Source organism: Podarcis pityusensis, assembly GCF_964106645.2.
Source record: "Podarcis pityusensis genome assembly, chromosome: 2".
Taxonomy (NCBI): domain Eukaryota; kingdom Metazoa; phylum Chordata; class Lepidosauria; order Squamata; family Lacertidae; genus Podarcis; species Podarcis pityusensis.
The window spans coordinates 56,693,347-56,713,068 of NC_138029.1; the positions used below are offsets into that span (position 1 = coordinate 56,693,347).

Here is a 19,722-nt window from a genome sequence, read left to right on the forward strand (position 1 = left end):
ACAAACATGAAGAAGCAGAAACTGATAGATCAGATAAGCTTGCACCCATTCTCACAAAAACCAAACCTCAATTATTCCATCTGAAACAGTATTTATGAATTGTACCCACCAGTGCAAATTGTGACTTCTGGTTCCAAGTGCAGGCCCACAGAGGTCTTCTGGGGACACACTCCCATGCAAATAATGTAACCTGCACAAGATCATAGGTGCTTTGGAAGGGACTGTGCTCTCTCTCACACACACAAAAATCAAGGAGTGTGCATTCCATTGTGTCTGGGCTCTTCTTCATCTGGATCTCTAAAGCTTCACGACTCTAAGGAAATAAAGGAGTCATGACCCACACTGTGACATGGGATGCTCCCTTGCATTGAAACCCCTTCTCATGTGGCATCCTGGCTCCATTCAGATTCCCCGTGCACACACCCAGCAGGCCATGTGTTTACTTTACAGGGTAAAGTTGGAAAGGCTGTCTGGCCCAAACCCCATTTAAAGCTAAAGAATCATAAAGAGGGAGAGCAGTTGGTCAGCAGTAGGTTGCAACTGGGTGGCAGATTGAACAGGAACACAGGTCGCCTGGTAACCATCTTCCTTAGTATAGTGAGATGTACTGCATTTCTATTTAAATTATAGTAATTCCGAGTGCACAGCTATGCACAAAACATTAGCAGATGCATTTTTGTCTCTTTGAAAATAGATACTCTCTTTTGTTGTCCTTTTGTGTGTGTGTGTGTGTGTGTGTGTGTGTGTGTGATGCATAAACGGCCACCTACACAGCAACTATAACCTGTGCATTTGGACTTTCCTGGGCCTAAGCTACTGTCTCACCTTCTGCAAAGTTCAAAGCCCTTCTGGTTGCTCTCGTGAGCAGCTGTGTTGCAGTGAGATCTGTGTGTGTGCAGCTCTCCAGATTTGGTTTTGCATTCCGGAGACTCCAGAGTTAATTTGCACGTGCAAACCCTCCACACCCTTCCCTTTAATGCACCAGGCCAAGACATGGATTCTGGCTGTGGCCCTGTTAATTTATAACTGCACAAACTGAAAAGTCGCACAGCAGCAATCACACAGGGAGGCAGTGCTGGTTCTGAAGCAAAACCAGACCCCGAATTCCTAAAATAGCTCCCCAGGGTCCAGTCAAGTCCATAAATTCCCTCCACCCCATTGCCAGCCGTGGTAAAACTTTGTCTGTGCTAACTCTTAACTTAAAGGTGAAAACGCTGCAAATTATATTTCAATGTGGATTTTGAATGAGCGCGGCCAAATTACCTATACAGAGCATTGTTCTGTATCAGAGCAATATAAAACACATCTGCTTGGGGGGCAGAAGAACAACCATATGGTTTCACTTTGAATACTGTATCTTGTGCTTAGCCACTGGCAAACTGTGGGTACAGCTTCAAAGACTGTTTTCTATCTTCACACTCTACAACATATGACTCACGTATCGTTTTTCTTTGGGTTCTCTCTTACACTACTGGCAGTTCTGCTGCTCTCTATTATACGAACCAACCTTTGGTCTGATATCTCCTCTAAAATTTCAGTTGCGTTGCTCATAGACTGCAAACCTGCAGGTGCACTAAGATAAAAAGACAAACAGTAACTTTAGCCATTATAAGAAGGCATCCCACAAAGTGAAAAGTAGGGCCAGTGATTAATCAGGGGCAGGACCCAGGAAATGGAAGCAGTAACTAACCTCAGCATCATAAGCAGGGTCTGTCCCTGCTAAATGGGGGCAGAGGATGCACATGCTCATCTGTTTTCACTGCAGACAATTACTACATTGTGCCTAGCCAATGGCCTGCACCAAGGGCATCCTGTGAAGATCCTCATTTAGAGGTTTCTTCATTACTGCATTGGCCCTGGAAACATCAATTGCTGTCACGGTGCCCGGCTTTACTTAGATTCACATGCAAATCAAACAACAAAGCAGACCAAGGGAATGTAGGTCAATGTAGCCAGAAAAGCAATACATAGAGCGAGGGCCAGAGAAAACAAAATCTATGCACATGGTGAATTAAAACAATGTTTTCATAGAAGTAGCACTGCAATCTTTCATGTTTTTCTCTCCCATTATTCAAAATAGGGGTCCACAATCATATACAGCTATTTTCCATCTTCGAGGAAGTGCAGAAAGTAACCAGATCTCAAAGTACCTGCAGAGCCAGGGTAGAAACAACTGAAGGGGAAATGGCAAGCTGCCATCATTTTCAGAAGTTGTGCAACATGATTCTTTGTGTGTTTACAAAAATAAGGGCTGCACAGACGATCTGATTGAAACACAAGTATTTTTAAAAATCTGAGTTGCTTTAAAAAAATGTATATTAGATCTTACTTTTTTAAAACTTCTGTTGCAATATCTTTTTAAACAAACTGAGCAGGAGGCACCTAACCAGCCCCATTCATGAAAGCTCTGTGTGAGGACTTCTGCTTGCACAACAGGGCTTTGCTCCCCTTTCTCCTATCTCCTGCACACTTCCTGTACCCCCTAAAATTAGTTTTGGGGATTATGAGAACCCCCCAGAACAGCACTTGAGGGGAGGAGGGGCATCGTTCTATCTGTCAAGCTGCAATGTACAGTGGAGCAGCTGGAAGATCACAATGTTGAATTCCACCCCATCAGATTTTTAAAAGAAAACTAAATTTAAAACAAGTATGTCGAAAGCTACACTAATAAATCCTAAACACTAAACCATGTTCATCTGTGAAATGTGTGGTTACAATTCAGAGTTGAGCATTTACAAGCAAAAGGATGCTTATGCTTGCATTAAAGTTAGTTTCCCTTCTAAACCAGTTTTCAAAAGAGATACTAGTCAACAGAATGCACCATGTTCCTAATCCCTTGGAAGACTAAACCCCAAACCTGAATCCCTGCCACACTTCCTTTCTCATTATGTTGAGAAATCCTTAGGAGTCCATAAATGGGCCACAGTAGCTTAAGGAGTCTTACACATCTAGTGATAGCATCTTTAAGCCAAGACCAGAAGTTGCACATTTAGACTTCATTTCAATTCTGCACAATTATATTTCCATTTCTTTAGAGGACAAAGGTAAACACCTACACCTAACTGAACTTTAGTCTGTGGTAGCTGGGTGTGGGCACCTTGCAAAGTTAGGTCTCAGGAAGAACATGTTTATGTTCTGGTGACAAGATGTGCTCTGCCTACAAATTCAGAATGGTTGTTGCAGAGTCACTGAGATGGCTGGAGTGGGGCACTGTGGCATCCTTGTGTGGTTGTGATGTAAGGGTACGTGCCCCTCCCTACCATCATGAGCTTCATGTGTGGGCAGCTTGTGGGTATTATTCATACAGTCCAGACTGGTTGCCACGAGAGGTTTGGACTCTGCGGGAAATTTCAATTCAATTTTTCCATTTTCTAGTTCTGTGTTTTTCTCGTTCCTTCTGAAGCTGTGAACACATTTTGGATATTTGGAGGGGGGGGTATTCTGCTGGTGTAAGCAGTATTGTACCTCCAGTGCGATATGTCCTGATGTAATATGAGCATAGGATTGTTACATTACTAACCTGCAGTGGGAGAGTTTATGTTATTATCAGCATGACAAAACAATTACCTTGGGTAATAGGACAAGTATTTTCTCATACATTTCAATAATCATAGGCTGAATTCTTTGTATGCTTTACACTGAAGGAAATGACTAGTTGTTTTGATGAGGACTTTGTCAATGCAAGAACCAAAAGATTAATCCCACACATTTTTATAATAAAAAGGAAGCTCTGTTGGGACTCTGCTCCTTTGAATTACCCACTGACTCATTAATCTTCTATACCTTTACAAGGGTGAAGTAAGTCCTATCAAACCATTCAAAATTAGGTAGACAAGGGAGCACTTCATTTCCTAATATTCAGCCAACACCTTATATGAGATGTTTTACTTTCTTGCAACCATAGAATATATGTACCATATCAATTTGATCATGTATTTTCTTTGCTCAGAAGGAAGCAAACTGATTCATGGCTATGCTCCTTTTATAATCTAAAGTAAAACACATGAGACATTGTGAATAAAGGGGTTTTTTTTGCTTCCCATTGCGGTAGTTATATATAATTTGCTTGTGCAGAACAATTACTTCTAGTATAATGAGAATGCTGTTATTTACTGCTCATTCACTATGTTAATTAACTACAGTTTAGATAACTAAAGTGAATTAATGTCATTGTTCACTAGAAATGGGTAATGAACCATCTGATAACATCATTGATTCATACAGTTGCAAAGTCTTTAGGGGGGGAAATATTCTCTGAACTGCTAAGTTCCTGCCACACCTTACAACATAATCCAAATGGATTTTCTAAATTTTTGTTTACATTTTAATGAAAAGTTTCAGTGGAGCAAGGGAAATGAAAAAAGAATGAAACAAAAAGAAAAGTGTTCCAAAAGGTAATCCAAATGCTATTTGTTATTCAGTGGTTGACTTTCTCTCTCTTTTCCTGGTAAGGCTCTCATGACTTCCATGGGTATGTGATTAGTAAAAAAAAACTCAGCATGCTGTAACTTTGTGTATAAATGCAGTGATGCCAAAAGTGTCAGCTGACATGGATAATATAGTTCTGCTGGTCATGTAGTTTGGGGCTGCACTGAACTAAGTTAGATTCAGAGTCGCTTGATTGAAATTAATGAGCCTAGGTTAGTCATGTCCACTAATTTCAATGGGTCTACTCTGAGTAGGACTAATGTTGGCAATAACCATTGTTCTAAGAAACCCCTAGTTTCTTTAAGGAAAACTACTACAGAGTTGCTTAGAAAGCTAGCCTAAGGCAATACCCACTCTTAGTCATACTCAGTGTATACATTCATTGATATCCATCCATTTGTTTTAATAAGGCTTCTTTGGGAATGACTTTAGTTGGATATTACCTATAAAATATTGCAAATGAAATACGCATGTTACATATGCATGGCACTTGTTTTCATCTTTGATTAATAAATCAGTCACACTGGAGAAACAGTCTTTGCATTTCCTTTAGTATGCAAGTACAGTGGTGCCTCGGGTTACATACGCTTCAGGTTACAGACTCCGCTAACCCAGAAATAGTGCTTCAGGTTAAGAACTTTGCTTCAGGATGAGAACAGAAATCGTGCTCCGGCGGCAGCAGGAGGCCCCATTAGCTAAAGTGGTGCTTCAGGTTAAGAACAGTTTCAGGTTAAGTACGGACCTCCGGAACGAATTAAGTACTTAACCCGAGGTACCACTGTATATTCCTTTTACAAACACCTGCTTCACAAAGAAAGGGGTTTGGAGAAGGTCCACTTTTAACAGCAAAGTGAGCACATGGCCAAGGGCTGGTAAACCTCATATTCGAAATCCCTGAGTACTTTTCTCCTTAGTCAACCTTTAATATAAGAAATGAGCTCAGCTGCAGGTTGTTTTGCAATCCTCATTCATCTGCCCAATGGCTGTTAAAACTGAACCCGCACTCACTCCCCTCTCTCTGTGTGAATGGGGCCGGCCCAGATTTAAACACCCATGTCTGGCAATGTTTGGCCCTAGCTCTACGCTGGATTGAGCTTGCTATTTTTATTTGCTAAGAATGGGAACAGAAACAATTTGTTAGCTACCCATCTCTTGAGCAGATAAAGTCCTACAACAACTTGTGGAATACTTTAGCAAAGACTATTATGCATATGCACACATAGGTAGCCAGATAGTAGTACTGTATTGAGTTTATTAAAGCAAGGCAGATACAACATTCCAAGAGCCAACTTGTGCCACAGCAGGGCCTTTGTTTACTAGGCCAAAGTCTGACGTAAAAATCAATAAAGGTTACAGCCATTGCCTGTTTGGGCCCTTGATGTATTCAGAGATTAAATGTGTGACACATGAGACTGATCACTAATCCTTTCTGAAGTGAATCTGCTCTTCTTCAATAACAGAATTTAAATTATCCCAAAACTGCAACTTTTGGATGTATCGCTTGGATGAAGCTGGTACACAGCACTAAAATCACAGCTACTTTGCTCTTCCCCCTGCTCTTGCAAAGTAAACAATGGTTTGGCATAGCATTATGTTTGAACCTGGAATTGTGGTTTGTCTCTTGCAAACAATCCATGAGAAGCCAGGAACAAACCTATGAGCTCAATGTTTGTTTGGAGTTAAGTGTAACTGATTTAAAGTGATCCATAAACCTCGCCACAGAATTAGGTTAGAAGTCCCCATACAACGCCACTAAATAGTCAATTGTATTAAAATCAATTTATACTGAACTATCATCCATACAATTTTTAAAATGGTGGGACAATAACTACCCTTATTTACAAAAGGCTTTTAGTTCATGCAGAGCATTATTCAATCAAGATGAGTATCATACTGAAAATGAATTTTCACAGAGCCACAATGTCTTTTTAAAAACTACCCACAGACCTTACCACTTGACATATTTTAAGTTCGTTATGTCATTGAGATGCACACTTCTTTTGAGTGTTTAATGATGGCTGATGGTGCACCTAACATGCCCAGCCTTAGTTTACATAAAAGTTCATCACCAGAAAGACACCAAAACATGTCAGTATTTACATAATATACAATATAAAAATAACTATCTTAAAGAGCTATATTTCCATTAGTCTATTCCTCATATAAAAATATGTACCCTAAATAGATTTTTCCTTTTGTTACATTTTTGAAAAGTTATACTCAGAGGACAAGAGGTTTGTATATTTTGTCAAACTGTTATGGCATTTAGAATCACACAGGTTTTCATTAGTTTGCAAAAACTATTATATATATTCTCTGAATAAAACAAGACATATCTCCACCTGCAATCTCAGCCATGCCTACTCAGAACTGAGTCCTATTGAGGTCAATGGTGCTTACTCCCAGGTATGTGGGGCTGGGATTGCAGTTTAAATTGATAATATAAATACAGCACTGAGGTAGAGATGCTTAGGGCTTTTTCTTCTCTTTTCTTTTTAAGTTGGCTAGAGCTGGTTCTCCAAATTCATTGTATATTTTGTTTTCTGCATGCAGTAAAATTCTTACTAGGAGGCATTTTTAATACAAAGTATAAAATAAAATGAACTGCCCTTCTCTCCAGCATGCCACTAAAATTATGTATCCCTTTTCAAACATAATTAAAACTGTAATTTTAAAAAATGACATTTTGAATTTTTGGCATCTGCTTTAAAAGCCAAAATAAAGCTTTACTACGGCATAACTAGTGATACCTATTAACCATAGGGATCACAGATTCACTGAACTGTAAGGTGGATTTCATAAGAATTGCATCCAATGCAAACTATTACAGAACACGTTCAATGTTTTTAATACTAAATATGGCACAGCATTAGGAAGGCAGCACTACCTTTAATTAACTCATTAATCTGTGCTGACAGGCATGGGTGGGATGCAAAGAACCTCCCTGAAATGATTTTCATTCCCAGATCAGAAGTTTTTAGAGGCTATAAAGGAAACATTTTGTTCTTTAAAAAATGTGCATGCCGTGAACTGAACATAGTGTTTGTTTCAAGATGTACTGCTTTATATGCAGTGGCATCTATTTGAAGTTGACATTTTTATTCCTGTCCTTTTCAGACATGCAACTCAATCCTATTCATGCTTCCTCAAAAGGAAGTCAATTGTATTCCATAGGACTTCCTTACTGCCAAGAAAGAGTCTTAATCCTATACAAACTCACCTGGGAATACGTCCCATTGGCTTGCGTATTACTTCTGTGTCTGGGACTGCACTGTTACTTAATTCATTTGGTTTTAATGGACCTTTCATCACGTAACAAAATAAGGGTCTCACATTAAACTCACTCACTAAAACAAAAGAAAACAAACCAAACCCTGCATGAAATGTCACATGGATTTAGTAAGGGTAATTTTTGCTGAGCAAAACTATTTTCAGTGAAATGTATGAGGCAAAGATCACATTCAGGAATACTGAATTCAACTGGTATTCAGATACAACCCTATAGAGAATCCATTCAGTCCCTGGATTAGACATGCTAATGAGAAACATATTTAAAAACACAAAAGCAGAAGTATTTCTGTGAAAGAATAAGCAACACATGACTGCTTCACTATTCATATTATTTTGATTTCAGCAAGACAGAGCCTAGTGACCAAAAAACAACTCTGAAACTGGTCTGCGTTTTGTCGTTGCTTCCTCTTGGTCATCTTCCACTGCCTCAGATAAGGAAGAATAGGACGAGAAAGTCCCTCTGGACTTCAGCTTCCTCCTTGGGGTCGAGGCTGCATTAAATAACTTATTGAGCGTAGCTGGTTTCTTTAAGCCTTTGGTCAGCTCATAGAAAGCAGTGTCATCAGACAAAAGCCCCAGGACAGCACTAGTGGAACTCAAAATGGAAGCTGCCACTTTGGGGTTCTTCTTGATGGAGGCGTTGTGTCCAGAGACCATGTGAAGGTGGGGGTCCCGCAAGAGGTGTCTGACTGCAAAAGAGGAGCCCTCTTTCAAATATTGAAAGGGTTTCTTCCCACTGTAGTCTCTCAGGTGAACGTTGGCGTCGTAATCCCTGACCAACTGGGCGATGACTTCCTCTTGCCCATGTATGGCGGCGATGTGGAGCGGGGTATAACCGCCGTAGGACTTGGAGTTCACGTTGACATGAGCGCCACCTTTCTCGGCCACCTCGATGACTTTACCCAACATCTCGCAGTTCCCACTCTTGGCTGCCCAGTGCAGAACGGTGAAGCCAGTCATGAAGTCCCTTTTGCTCGCCAAGTTCTTGTCGCTCAGCAGCAGGCCGTGAAGCTGCTGGGACCACTGGCCGGCTGTGGCCTTCACCAGCCACTCGTGCTCAGCGGCTTCCAAAGGGACGGTCGTGGTGGGACAGTCCGCTTCCTCGCCCACCTTCTGAGACTTCGGCACCCTCCTCAGGTAAGGGGAGCTAGACCCCATCTCTTCCAGCTGACGCCTCTTCATGTAAGGTGACGTAGAGGGGGTGATGGCCGGGAGCCCCACTTGGAGCCAGTCTTTGACTTCGGGCTGCTTCGGCTCAGGGCTTGGGTCCTTGGGCTCCTTGGCCCCGCTGGCAGGCAGCACACAGCGCACGGGCAGCATGCAGGGTTTCTGGGGGGCAGCTTTGGGAGCCAACTTCTCTTGGTCCCTGGGGGCTTTGGGTGCCTCCATGCCCTCCTTTTGAAACAGGCTCTTCAGTTGGGACACAGGCATTGTTGGGCTCGCCTCAGGCCCGCTTTCCTGCTCTGGACCCTCTGGGCCGGCATGGCAGGCAGGCGCCAAAGTGGCTGAGCCTTCCTCTCCTTCCTCCTCGCCAGAGCGCCCCCCAGCGGGCGCTGCGCTCACTTCCGCCTCCTCCAGGCGCCAATTCTTCCTCAGCACCACGAACTTCGCTCCGTCTTCCTCCTTCACGACGGCCACGTTGTTGACGAAGTGCTTAAACCGCTCGCGGAGGGCGGCTCGGGCTTCGGGCTCCCCGCCGGGCGCTTCCAGGAGCGGCTTGAAGCGGCTCAGCAGCTCCGAATTGCGCACCTTGCCGCCGCGCTCCCGCAGGAAGCCCAGCACGGCAGCCTGGCTCAGCTCGGGCTCAGCCATGCCCGCCTCAGCGCGGACAGACGCAGCGCGGGAAGAGAGAGAGTCGGCGGCGGCGGCGTCGCGCGCTCTTTCCCGGGCGGGTGAAGCCACCTGCTGCTGCTGCTGCCGCCGCTGCTGCCGCTGCCGCCGCCTCTACTGAGGGAAGGAGCAGCTCTGGCGCTCTCCCAGCTGGCCGGCAGCGCGGCGGGGTGGAGTACAGGAGAAGGAAAGGCCACCCACAGCCGAGGTGCCTGGGAGTTGTAGGCGAGGACACACCTGAGGCGGAAGCCCCGCGCGCCTCTCCCGAAGCCGAGCGCGGCTTCCAGGCACCGCCGCAAGGCTCTCCCCACCCCCGCCTCGCTTTCCCAAGTGGTTGCGCCCGCAAAGCGCGCATCTCGGGTTCCATCCCACGCGAAGAAGATAAAAGCGAGGCGCACTCCCCCCCCTCCCCGCGCAAGTCAGAAATGAAACGTTCCTACACTCGTTGCCATTGATTCCCAGGAGTGGCTGCGCGGCCAGTGGCAGGTTGGACGGCTGCATCGCCATCGCACCGAGCTAAACCAGCAGCTCGTTGATCGAGCGTGGTATCCAATGCGGCGGGCATCGTGGATCCGGCAGAACCGCTTATTTGCTCGTGCAGCTGCCTTGAAAATATTTTCAGGGTTGTTCGTAGTAGTAACCTTGCCTATGCACGCTTTAATAGAATGCTCTGATAAGGAGAATTAAACGCGTCTGCAGCTGCCATCAGCGATATCTGGTAGAGCAAGAACCGCAGAGGGAGAGGACATATTTAGGTGAATATATATACAGACCATCCACCCACTCTTATTGCTACGCTTACTTGTTTATAATCCGGCTTTCTCGAAGGCTGTGTACACATTGCCGTTTACTCGGGCTCTTGGGCGCTCCCACTGCTGGTGTTTCCAGCTGAGTACACGTGAGGATGTTAGCCAGGATCCATACGCATCCTGTAGCCGCTCCAGAAATTCTGCTGTTTGATGCATTTCCCCCTCAAGCCAGCTTCCATCTGATTTGAATATGCAAGCTGTGGTTAGACTGAGGTGTGTGCACTTGACACAGCTGCTTGTCCACAGGTGAGAGCCTCACTGAATAGTGAAATGTTAAATTACAGCTCCCAGGATTCTTTGGGGGAAGTCATGTCCTTTCAGTGTGCTTTGAATGTAATCTAACTAGAAAGGTGGTCCTACATTTTGGGCTTGTACACACTTCCTCTTGTCCTACTGCTTCCCCCTGGGGGAACCACTCTTTAGCACTCTATTGGACCAAACAGCAGTTCGGGTTTTCCATGCATTGTCATTTGTTCCTGTTTAAAGCTAAAGAGAGGACATGCTCTACTGGCATGTTGGCAGAACAACTCTGCACTACAGAGATGTCTGCAAATGTGACTTGAAGACTGACAACATCAACCCCATCATGTAGTAATCTCTTGCAGACAACCACAGTGCCTGGAGACAGACAGTCAACTTGTTTATCAATAGCAGTGACCAGAGGAGAAATGACCACTGGAAGGAGCGCAGAGAGAATAAATGCCATGGTGCATCTTCAGCAGCACAACCAGATGCCTACATCTGCACCAAGAGCAACAAAACATGTCTCTCCCGTATTGGTTTCTACAGCCACAGCAGGTGCTGTAACCTTCCAACAATCTGACTTCACCCCCAGAGGCACACTCCTCCATTGTCTTCTGAGAAAGATGGATGCCAACCCAACCCTAACCTTTTAGCCAACAGGTGGAGAGAAAATGTTACCTTAATCTGAACCCGATCAGAAATTTGTAGAAGCAAAAGAATGCTAAAATTATCCTTGCCACATGAATAGATGACACAAATGACCACCTCCCTCATATTTCCATGTCTGCCATGGTAAGTTATTAGAATAGTATGTAGTGGACTGCATTTCCCTTCCTTAAGTGATTTTAGAAGAAGGAATAAGCTTTGCTAAGAAGTTGTCTTCCATCTCGATAATATTGCACAGTCCACTCTTTCGCTACCTGCAGCTGGATATGGAAGAGATTAAAGGGGTCGGCAGCAACAGCATTTTTTAATTCCACTTGCCAAACGAACTTCTAAAGGCAATGGATCAAATAATTTTTATAGCAAGATTGCCAGGGCTAATAAAAGATGCTCACTTGATTTATTTCTGCCACAATTTCCTGAAGTAATGAATACTTTTTGCCCTCAGTTATCAAGCCAAAGCCACAGCTTTCAGTACAATTATTGAGGTTTGTAAATTGCATTTTTATTGTTCCCAAGAACCTCTCGTCTGTATGCATCTCAAGCTGGAGTTTTGGTGACACATATATTTCCAGCTGGCTATTAAATCTGCCTGCTTCTGTAAAGCATAACAGTCCATAGGTTTACATGTAGGGAGCAGCACTCGAGTGCAGGGACAGAAGTGAGGCACTTGTACAGTCATACCTTGGAAGTCGAACGGAATCCGTTCTGGAAGTCCGTTCGACTTCCAAAACATTTGGAAACCAAAGCGCGGTTTCTGATTGGCTGCAGGATGCTCCTGCAGCCAATTGGAAGCTGTGCTGGACGCTTGGCTTCCGAATTTGTTCGAAACCAGAACACTCACTTCTGGGTTTTGATCATTCAGGAGCCGATTTGTTCGGGATCCAAGGTATGACTGTATTATACATGACTATGGTGTGCGGGTTTTTTTGTCATAATTGTTTCGAATATATGAAAATGTGCTATTGTTTTTATTGCTGATGGTTTTTATTGTGAAATCACTTTGAAGTATTTGATGGGAGGCAATTTGTATGTGGAAGCAAATAAATTTCTATGGGCAGGAGCAGGGTAGGTGGAGCAGGGGCTCCTCTGTGCTGGCACCTTGCATGGCAATGGCATCCTAAACGTCTGTTGGGTCCACTAGGGCCTAAATGAAACTGGTACCACCTTGCTGATGTGATGGTCAGGATGGGTGCGGCAAGTGTGGTGTCCCCTGCCTTGCTTGCCCAAATTGTATCTGGATATGACAGTTTTAGTGGCTCAAGTCATCGTTTACTCTGCAGCTGCTGGGACTGTTAGGCAAGATTTCGTGGTTTAAATTTAGCATTCTGAAAGGAGCATTGCACTGCTTTGGATTGCCAAATGAATTTGTTATTGTAATGTAATTAAATATATTGCTACATGAAAATGAATAGGATCATGCCTTTTTAGGTTTCTGAAAAAAATTAGAAGTGCTCTGCAATTCTTGCCTCTAGTCCCTGTTAATACTGATGTATGCTTTGGCAGGACCAAAAAGGCCTTTTTGCAGGAAGACTACACTACACAACAGTACCATGTGTTTGTTTTTGTTATGCTCTCAGGGTCATGAAATTAAATCCTGATCTACCCAACTGTTTGCAAGGGGGTGATTTTGTGCCAAATCTGCCGGGGAGGCAGAGAGTGGTGTGGTTTTTATAATGTCTTTCAAAATCAATGGGAAGGTGAAAGTGTATGCATGAAAACATTAGCAGACCTTTTTGCTGTGGAGACGCTTGTACAACTAATGAAATCAGCTCTGGATAGACTCTTCCAACAGGGAAGGGCCATGACTCAGTGGCAGAGCATATAATTTGCATGCAAAAGCTCCGGGTATCAGAGAGAGTATACCTCTGAATACCAATTGCTGGGGCACACAAATGGGGGAAGCTTCCCCTACAGCTGGCCACAGTAAGAACAGGATGCCTTTGGCCTGATCCAGCAGGGCTTTTCTTGCTTATGCTAGCTTCAATTGCTGGTCTCTCCATGTAGGGTGGGGAAAGGCTCCTGCCTGAGATCCCAAAGAGCCACAGTCAGTGTAGCAGACAATACTGAGCTAGATGAACGTGGTATAAATCAGCTTCTTATGTATCTAACAATAGTCAGAAATCTTGAGTGAGCCTAACCACCTTGTGTGACTTTCGATCCATACAACTCAGAGTCATATGATATATTCACTAACCCCCACTGTGTCAAGGCACTGGTTCCGATTGTGCATAGCCTCTCCTGACCCAGATTTAATAGATAAGTAGTGCTGGGTGCCATTGGCATCCTGATAACATTGTGCCCCACATATTCTGGTGACATTCCAGGAATGTCTGCAGCTTTAAGCCTCTAGAGTGCCTGGTCTAGAAAAGAGGTATCAATGACTGGGCAGTAGTTGTCAGGTGCCTCAGGGTCCAGGGAGGATTTCTTCAGAAGGAGATATACCACCACCTCCTTCAAGGGACCACTGTCTCATGTGAGGATGCGTTAGTTACCTTCTTCAGCCACTCCCAACCCAACCTGTTCAAACAAGCCAGGATGGGCAAGAGTTGAGGCGGCAACTGCTGGGATGGACAGTCACAAGCACATCATCCACATCTTCAGGCCTCAGTAACTGGAACTGGCCCCACAGAATCAAATAGGACAACACCAGGCACCTCGCCAGAGCAGAGGCTGCTTTAACAGGAGCATCAAGATCTGTGTGCACGCAAGTGATTTTATCCTCAAAGCGCCTAGAAAACTTATCACACCTGGCCTGTAATAGTTCCCATGTCCCATTAAAATTGGGGCAAGTGACTAAACCTCCTGCCAAAACAGTCTGCAGAATGTTCTGCCATGCTGGGTCTTGCTGTCTTAATACAGCCTGATCCTTCTGTTGCTTATAACCCTCTGGTGTTTGTTGGCTTCTTGTGTAACTTCCTTGCTCCGCCTTTCACATTGTTGACACACTACCGCGCCCTTTGCCGAGGCTACCTGTTTTGTTTGTGGGAATTTTGTGGAGATGACCTTTCTCCTGGAAACACCTCTTTGCCTTACAGAGATTCTGCAGTGCTGATATATCTCCTGCAGAAGGCTGTCCTGAGTCTTTCTAGCAGCAACAGCTATATAGTGCCATCCCTCTTTCTGATGGAATCATTTGACTTCATTACTTCTTCTGTGTTCCTAAAGCCCTTGTCTATGTTGGGTTTTCTTATATTTTCTGGGTTAAGCAAGCAAAACTGAATGAAGCACACACACCTCGTTTTAAGTGAGTCTTTGAAGAGGCATTCAAGGCATTGATAATACATAAGTAAAGTGAATAGTTGCCATAAAGCATGTGGATTATTTAGAACTTTCTCTGTCAATCTAGCAGTGCTAAAATGAAAGCTAATGGGATGGTTATATTTATTAAGTGAAAGGCAGACTGTACATGCTCAGAGGCACTGTTTCCACTTTCAGAGCTGAACTAAGACTGTGTAAGCAGATCATGGGGGTTAAGATTTGGTGAGCTCTAACTTTTGTACAAAACAACAAACAAACAAAACCAGAAGCTTTTCTTTTAGGAATTATGGGATTGGAGTTACCTAAACAATATAAAAATATATTTATGTATGCAACCACTGCTGCAAGAATGGTATTTGCCCAAAGATGGAAGGAAGAAGATGTCTCATTGAAAGAAGAATGGCTACAGAAACTAACGGAATATGCAGAAATGGCAAAACTTACAGGAAGAATAAGAAATCAAGATAACAAAGTCTTTAAGGGGGAATAGAAATCATTTATTGAATATTTACAAACTCATAATAAACAAATTAACACATTAGCTGGATTAATGTAAAATGTGCAGTATTGAAAGCATATATAAAATGGATGGAAATAAATATAGTTTTAAATCAGAGACACCTATAAGTGTAAGTATATTCAGGGCCATAGAAATGTACAAAATATATGCAAACAACATTATTCATGAATATTGCACTTGTATGTGGACTGATTTGCTTGCAAAACATTTATGAGCTGCAATCAAGAAAATTATGTGCCTCCGTGTGCATGCACTTGGAACCAAAAGTCACAATGGTGGGTACAATTCATAAATACACTTTCAGATGCGATAATTGAGGTTTGGTTTTTGCGACAACGAATGAATGTTTATTTTGCTATATGTACAAACACTGGGAAGCCACAGTCACAATTTCCTTGTACAAATAAACAACAGCAAAATTAATGTCTGATTATCATGTTTAGCTATCTATGCTCAGGTTTCATACTTCTTTCCTATATGGAAGTGCTTATAAAACAGAACAACATGTGAAAATATTATTTATTTAACTTCCACCTCGCTGCTGCCGCCACCCCTGCAAAAGGAGCCCAGGGTGGCAAAGTACAAAAGAGCAAAAACAGTATCGGCATTTTAAAATGCTTTAAAAAAAAAATAATAATAACCAAATATTCTCACAGCTAATAACTTCAAAGTTGCCAGGATCAGCTTTGGCAGTTCCTGTCAATTCCAAATATTTCCCCTTCTTTCTTGTCACCTTTGCTGCGGAGTACATTTCGCAATCCCTTTGATAAGTCTCCAGCTGCTCAGGTGAGATGTCCTAGTGGTACACGACCTTACCCAGATTTGGTTTCCTATGGAACAGTAGGAGATGGTGCGGTGGAACAGAGACACTTTCTGGACCTCTCAGCAAGTGAATCATCGCTGCTCACCAGGAGGGAGAGTGGAGGCCGAGGTGGCAGGGAGAGTGGTGGAGTGTCAAACTGGCTCCGCTGGTGTGTTTGGACCACACCAACGTCACTGCCACCTCACGTCTCCCCCTCCTGGTAAGCAGAAGCACTTCACCTGCAGGGACCTCCACCCCACTTTTGTCATCTACTACTACTTTGGAAGAAGACAGGAGTGCCTGGCGTGCTCTGGTCCATGGGGTCATGAAGAGTCGGACATGACTAAATGACTAAACAACAACAACTACTACTTTGGAAGGAAGTTGCTGGAGGCTTCTGGCATTTTGCAAAATCTGGGTTTATTTACATATGCTCAGACTGTGCATGGGTGGCTGTGCAGTTTAAACACTCCAGCCGAAAATACCACTGGCACACATCAAATCTTTAGGAAGAGGCAACTCCCCAAATGCTTACAGAGCTCTCTTCCTCTTGTGCTGTGCTCAGAAAACTGCAGTCTTCCCTTTTTGTTATCTTTCTAAGATACACAGCAACTTAGATTACATCGGTGCCTTTTTTCCTGGGGGTACTCAAGGGCACCTTCCCCGCCCCCACAAATGTTAAAAGTGTGGCCCTTACTGTAATAACTTCATGTTGAGTACCGGCACCCATTTTTTCTTTTTAAAAAAGCACTGGGTTACATCATCCTTAGATGGGAGGTGGAGAGGTATATCCCTCCATGACCTTTGCCTCTGACTGGTTTTCCTATTTAGAACAATAAAGAGTGGGCTTGTATCAATAAGTCGTCTTGTAACAATTAGCTCCCATCAGTGCTACTTTTCTAGAAAAATAGATGCCTGAACAACTCCCTTGTTCTCTTAGAACGGCAATGGTGCCCACCTGAGAAGTGCTGGAACTGAATTCTGGTGAGTTCCAGGTGAAAAAAAAAAGCCCTGGCTTCTATGGAGAGACACCTGAAAATCCTGGGCTACTAACACTTCTTTGTCAAGTCCAAGAGTCCAGCCAGTAGCCCTATTAAATCTGATAGCAAATCTGATAGCAAATCCTTTAACATTATAAACAACACTATATTATATAATTTTTAAAGGATGTTTGTATCATCATGATGACTGCAATCCAATAATAATAATAATAATAATAATAATACCCCACTCATCTGACTCTGGGTGGCTTCCAGCATACACAAAAACAATGAAACATTAAACATTACAAAACTTCCCTGGTCTAACCCAAATGTTAAAACATAATTTAAATCATGAATTCTTAGGGTAATGTGTGTTTCCCATCACCAGACCTCAACTAAATAAGTTTTTACTGGTTCCTTGGTGAATTAATTTTGTAAAACTGTCAAGGCATGCCTAACTTGACACATCATTATGTTTAGAGCACCTACCTCTTAGAAAGCCACCCACTGTGTTTGCCTTCAGCATCTGTAACTCTTCGTTTCTTCATTCAATTTGTAACTTACACCTTCAGAAAACAAAACCTACAAAACCATTGGATGGAATCCCAGTGGTGTCCTGGTGGTGTGCGTGGAAGACCTTTGAGGCCAGCGGAGGTATCTATGTTAACAGAAAAGGAAGGTGCGGAACTGCCTTATATGAACTCGGACCAGTGACCCATCCCACTCACCATTGCCTACACTGACTGGCAGTAGGTCTCCTTTCACAACTGTATCTGGAGATGCTGCAAATTGACTCTGGGGCCTTCTGCATGCAAAGCAGATGTTCTGACACTGAGCTATGGCCTGTACCCCTCAAAAGGAAGGCAGAGTGTTTTTACTGATCATGCTTCCTTCCATAGTCCCCATGCCACCTTCTGCCTTGTTCAGGAGGGGTGGTGGTGGCAGAGCAGCTGTTGGTAAAAATCACCCCCTCTTCCCTTTCATTAGCTTTCACTGGATCAAAAGCCCTTCTGTGAGCCCAAGGGTGCTGACTCAAATCTACCCAAAACAATTATTATTATTAGCACAAATATTGTTGAGACAGTACTGAGTCCCACAAGCAAGTTCCTGAGTCTGTACCCTCTCTCAGCAGCCTGTTAGTGCCAATGTGTTTCCCTTAAAGTCTAAGCAGAAGGCCAGCATTACTATGACTATGGACATTACAGTAGAAAGTAGCTCAACGAATAGCATCTACTAGGTAGAATATTTTGTATTCATCTAAGGATCAAATGACATGAGGGGTGGGGAATTATGAGTGCTGAGCTGCATTTGGTTAGAGGGTGTTTGTTGTGGCTGCTGCTTTTTGGTTGTGCACAAACTGTCCCAATCTTAAACTAAATATGTGCCTTGTACTGGAGAAGAAGAGATAGAGAATAGAGACAAGGATTCCGTATTAATTATCTTGATTTAGGCACTGGTAAATTATTATTGCTGCACCACACACAGCAATTTAAAAAGTCTGAAAGGACGAGACCCTTGTCCTGAGGTGCTATCAATCTAAAATTCATATATTGGGGGAGAGAAATGAAGGCAGGGGGAATTAAGGGTGGAATGTGCTTGTGTTTCAACTACACATTTTTAAGTTCAGTTAAGTAGAGTACAGGGACAAGTTTCCTGGAATGCCCTTTCTGACCAAACTTGTGCTGACCTGCCCTCAGGTACTAGACTGATACTCTTAGGGTTGCTGACCTCATTTCCTCCTTTCTCCTTCTTCGTTCTCATCTTGGGAGAGGACATGTCTTTTGTGTCTTTCCTGTTGAGACGCAAGAGCAAACATGGCTCAAGGCATCTCCACCTTAGTTAAATAGAACTAGGACCTTTCCAGTCAGACGTGTATTCCCATAATAAACATAGCTTTCTTATTTTTTCTAAACTCAGAATCTCAGTGTAGTTATATGCAGGGTAAACTGTGCTTCTCCAACCAGGATTCAGCATGAAGTTCAACTTCTGCTGAGTGATTTAACTCCTAACGCAAACAGATTTCCACCCAGATGTTCCTTCCCAACCAAACTTATGGTTAAAAGCAATTTAAGTGACAGCCAGACTTCACTGTTGTAAATAAGGTGTGGCATCATGTTGCAATACAGGTGGAGAGAAAGAGCAGCAATGCCGAATGAGCCAGAAAAATATGAGAATGAACAATGTGAAGAGAAAGTCATGCTTCATAGCTGAACGGTAGTGAGCTAACCCTCCATTGTGAGAACTGGTGATATTTTTAAACTGTTCTGACCAAGTGAATCTGCTCCTGGAATGCAATCTTGCATTGTACAACAAACAGAACCATGAAAGCCAGGGCTATCGAATTTCCTCATTCATATTTTCCTTTGAAACAAAGGATGTGCTATGTGCAGGCAAAACAGCTTCTCCATTGTTAGGGTGAAAGACGCAGTAACATTTCAATGGATAAACAATAAAACGAGATTGTGGGGAGACGGGGGGGGGGCATCCACAGATAAAAGGCGTTCTCTGAGCAAAGAGCTGGATACAAATCAAGAACTAATTAAAAAAAAATTCTTAGTGTTCTAGAATAATCTTTTTGCTCATTTTTTTTAAAGTGCAGTTACACTTGAAGTTAGACATGATCTAGGTTTGTTGGGCAGTTGTTGTTGTTGTTTAGTCATTTAGTCATGTCCAACTTTTCGTGACCCCATGGACCAGAGCACGCCAGGCACTCCTGTCTTCCACTGCCTCCCGCAGTTTGGTCAAACTCATGCTGGTAGCTTCGAGAACACTGTCCAACCATCTCGTCCTCTGTCGTCCCCTTCTCCTTGTGCCCTCCATCTTTCCCAGTATCAGGGTCTTTTCCAGGGAGTCTTCTCTTTTCATGAGGTGGTCAAAGTATTGGAGCCTCAG

General features: G+C 43.3%; 1 protein-coding gene and 1 long non-coding RNA gene across 2 annotated transcripts in view; both read right to left on the minus strand.

Annotated features, from left to right (window-relative positions):
• Positions 1 to 19,722, minus strand: part of LOC308472436 — a 38,254-nt gene that overhangs the window by 1,986 nt on the left and 16,546 nt on the right. The window contains exon 2 of the long non-coding RNA XR_013983515.1: positions 17,320 to 17,488. This is a non-coding gene — a long non-coding RNA (uncharacterized lncRNA). The remainder of the gene's footprint in view (positions 1 to 17,319; positions 17,489 to 19,722) is intronic.
• On the minus strand, positions 5,663 to 10,810 carry SOWAHA (sosondowah ankyrin repeat domain family member A). Its single transcript, XM_080997228.1, has one exon. It carries the CDS (start codon positions 9,529 to 9,531, stop codon positions 8,074 to 8,076), a length of 1,458 nt encoding a protein of 485 aa, XP_080853354.1. The 5' UTR covers positions 9,532 to 10,810; the 3' UTR covers positions 5,663 to 8,073.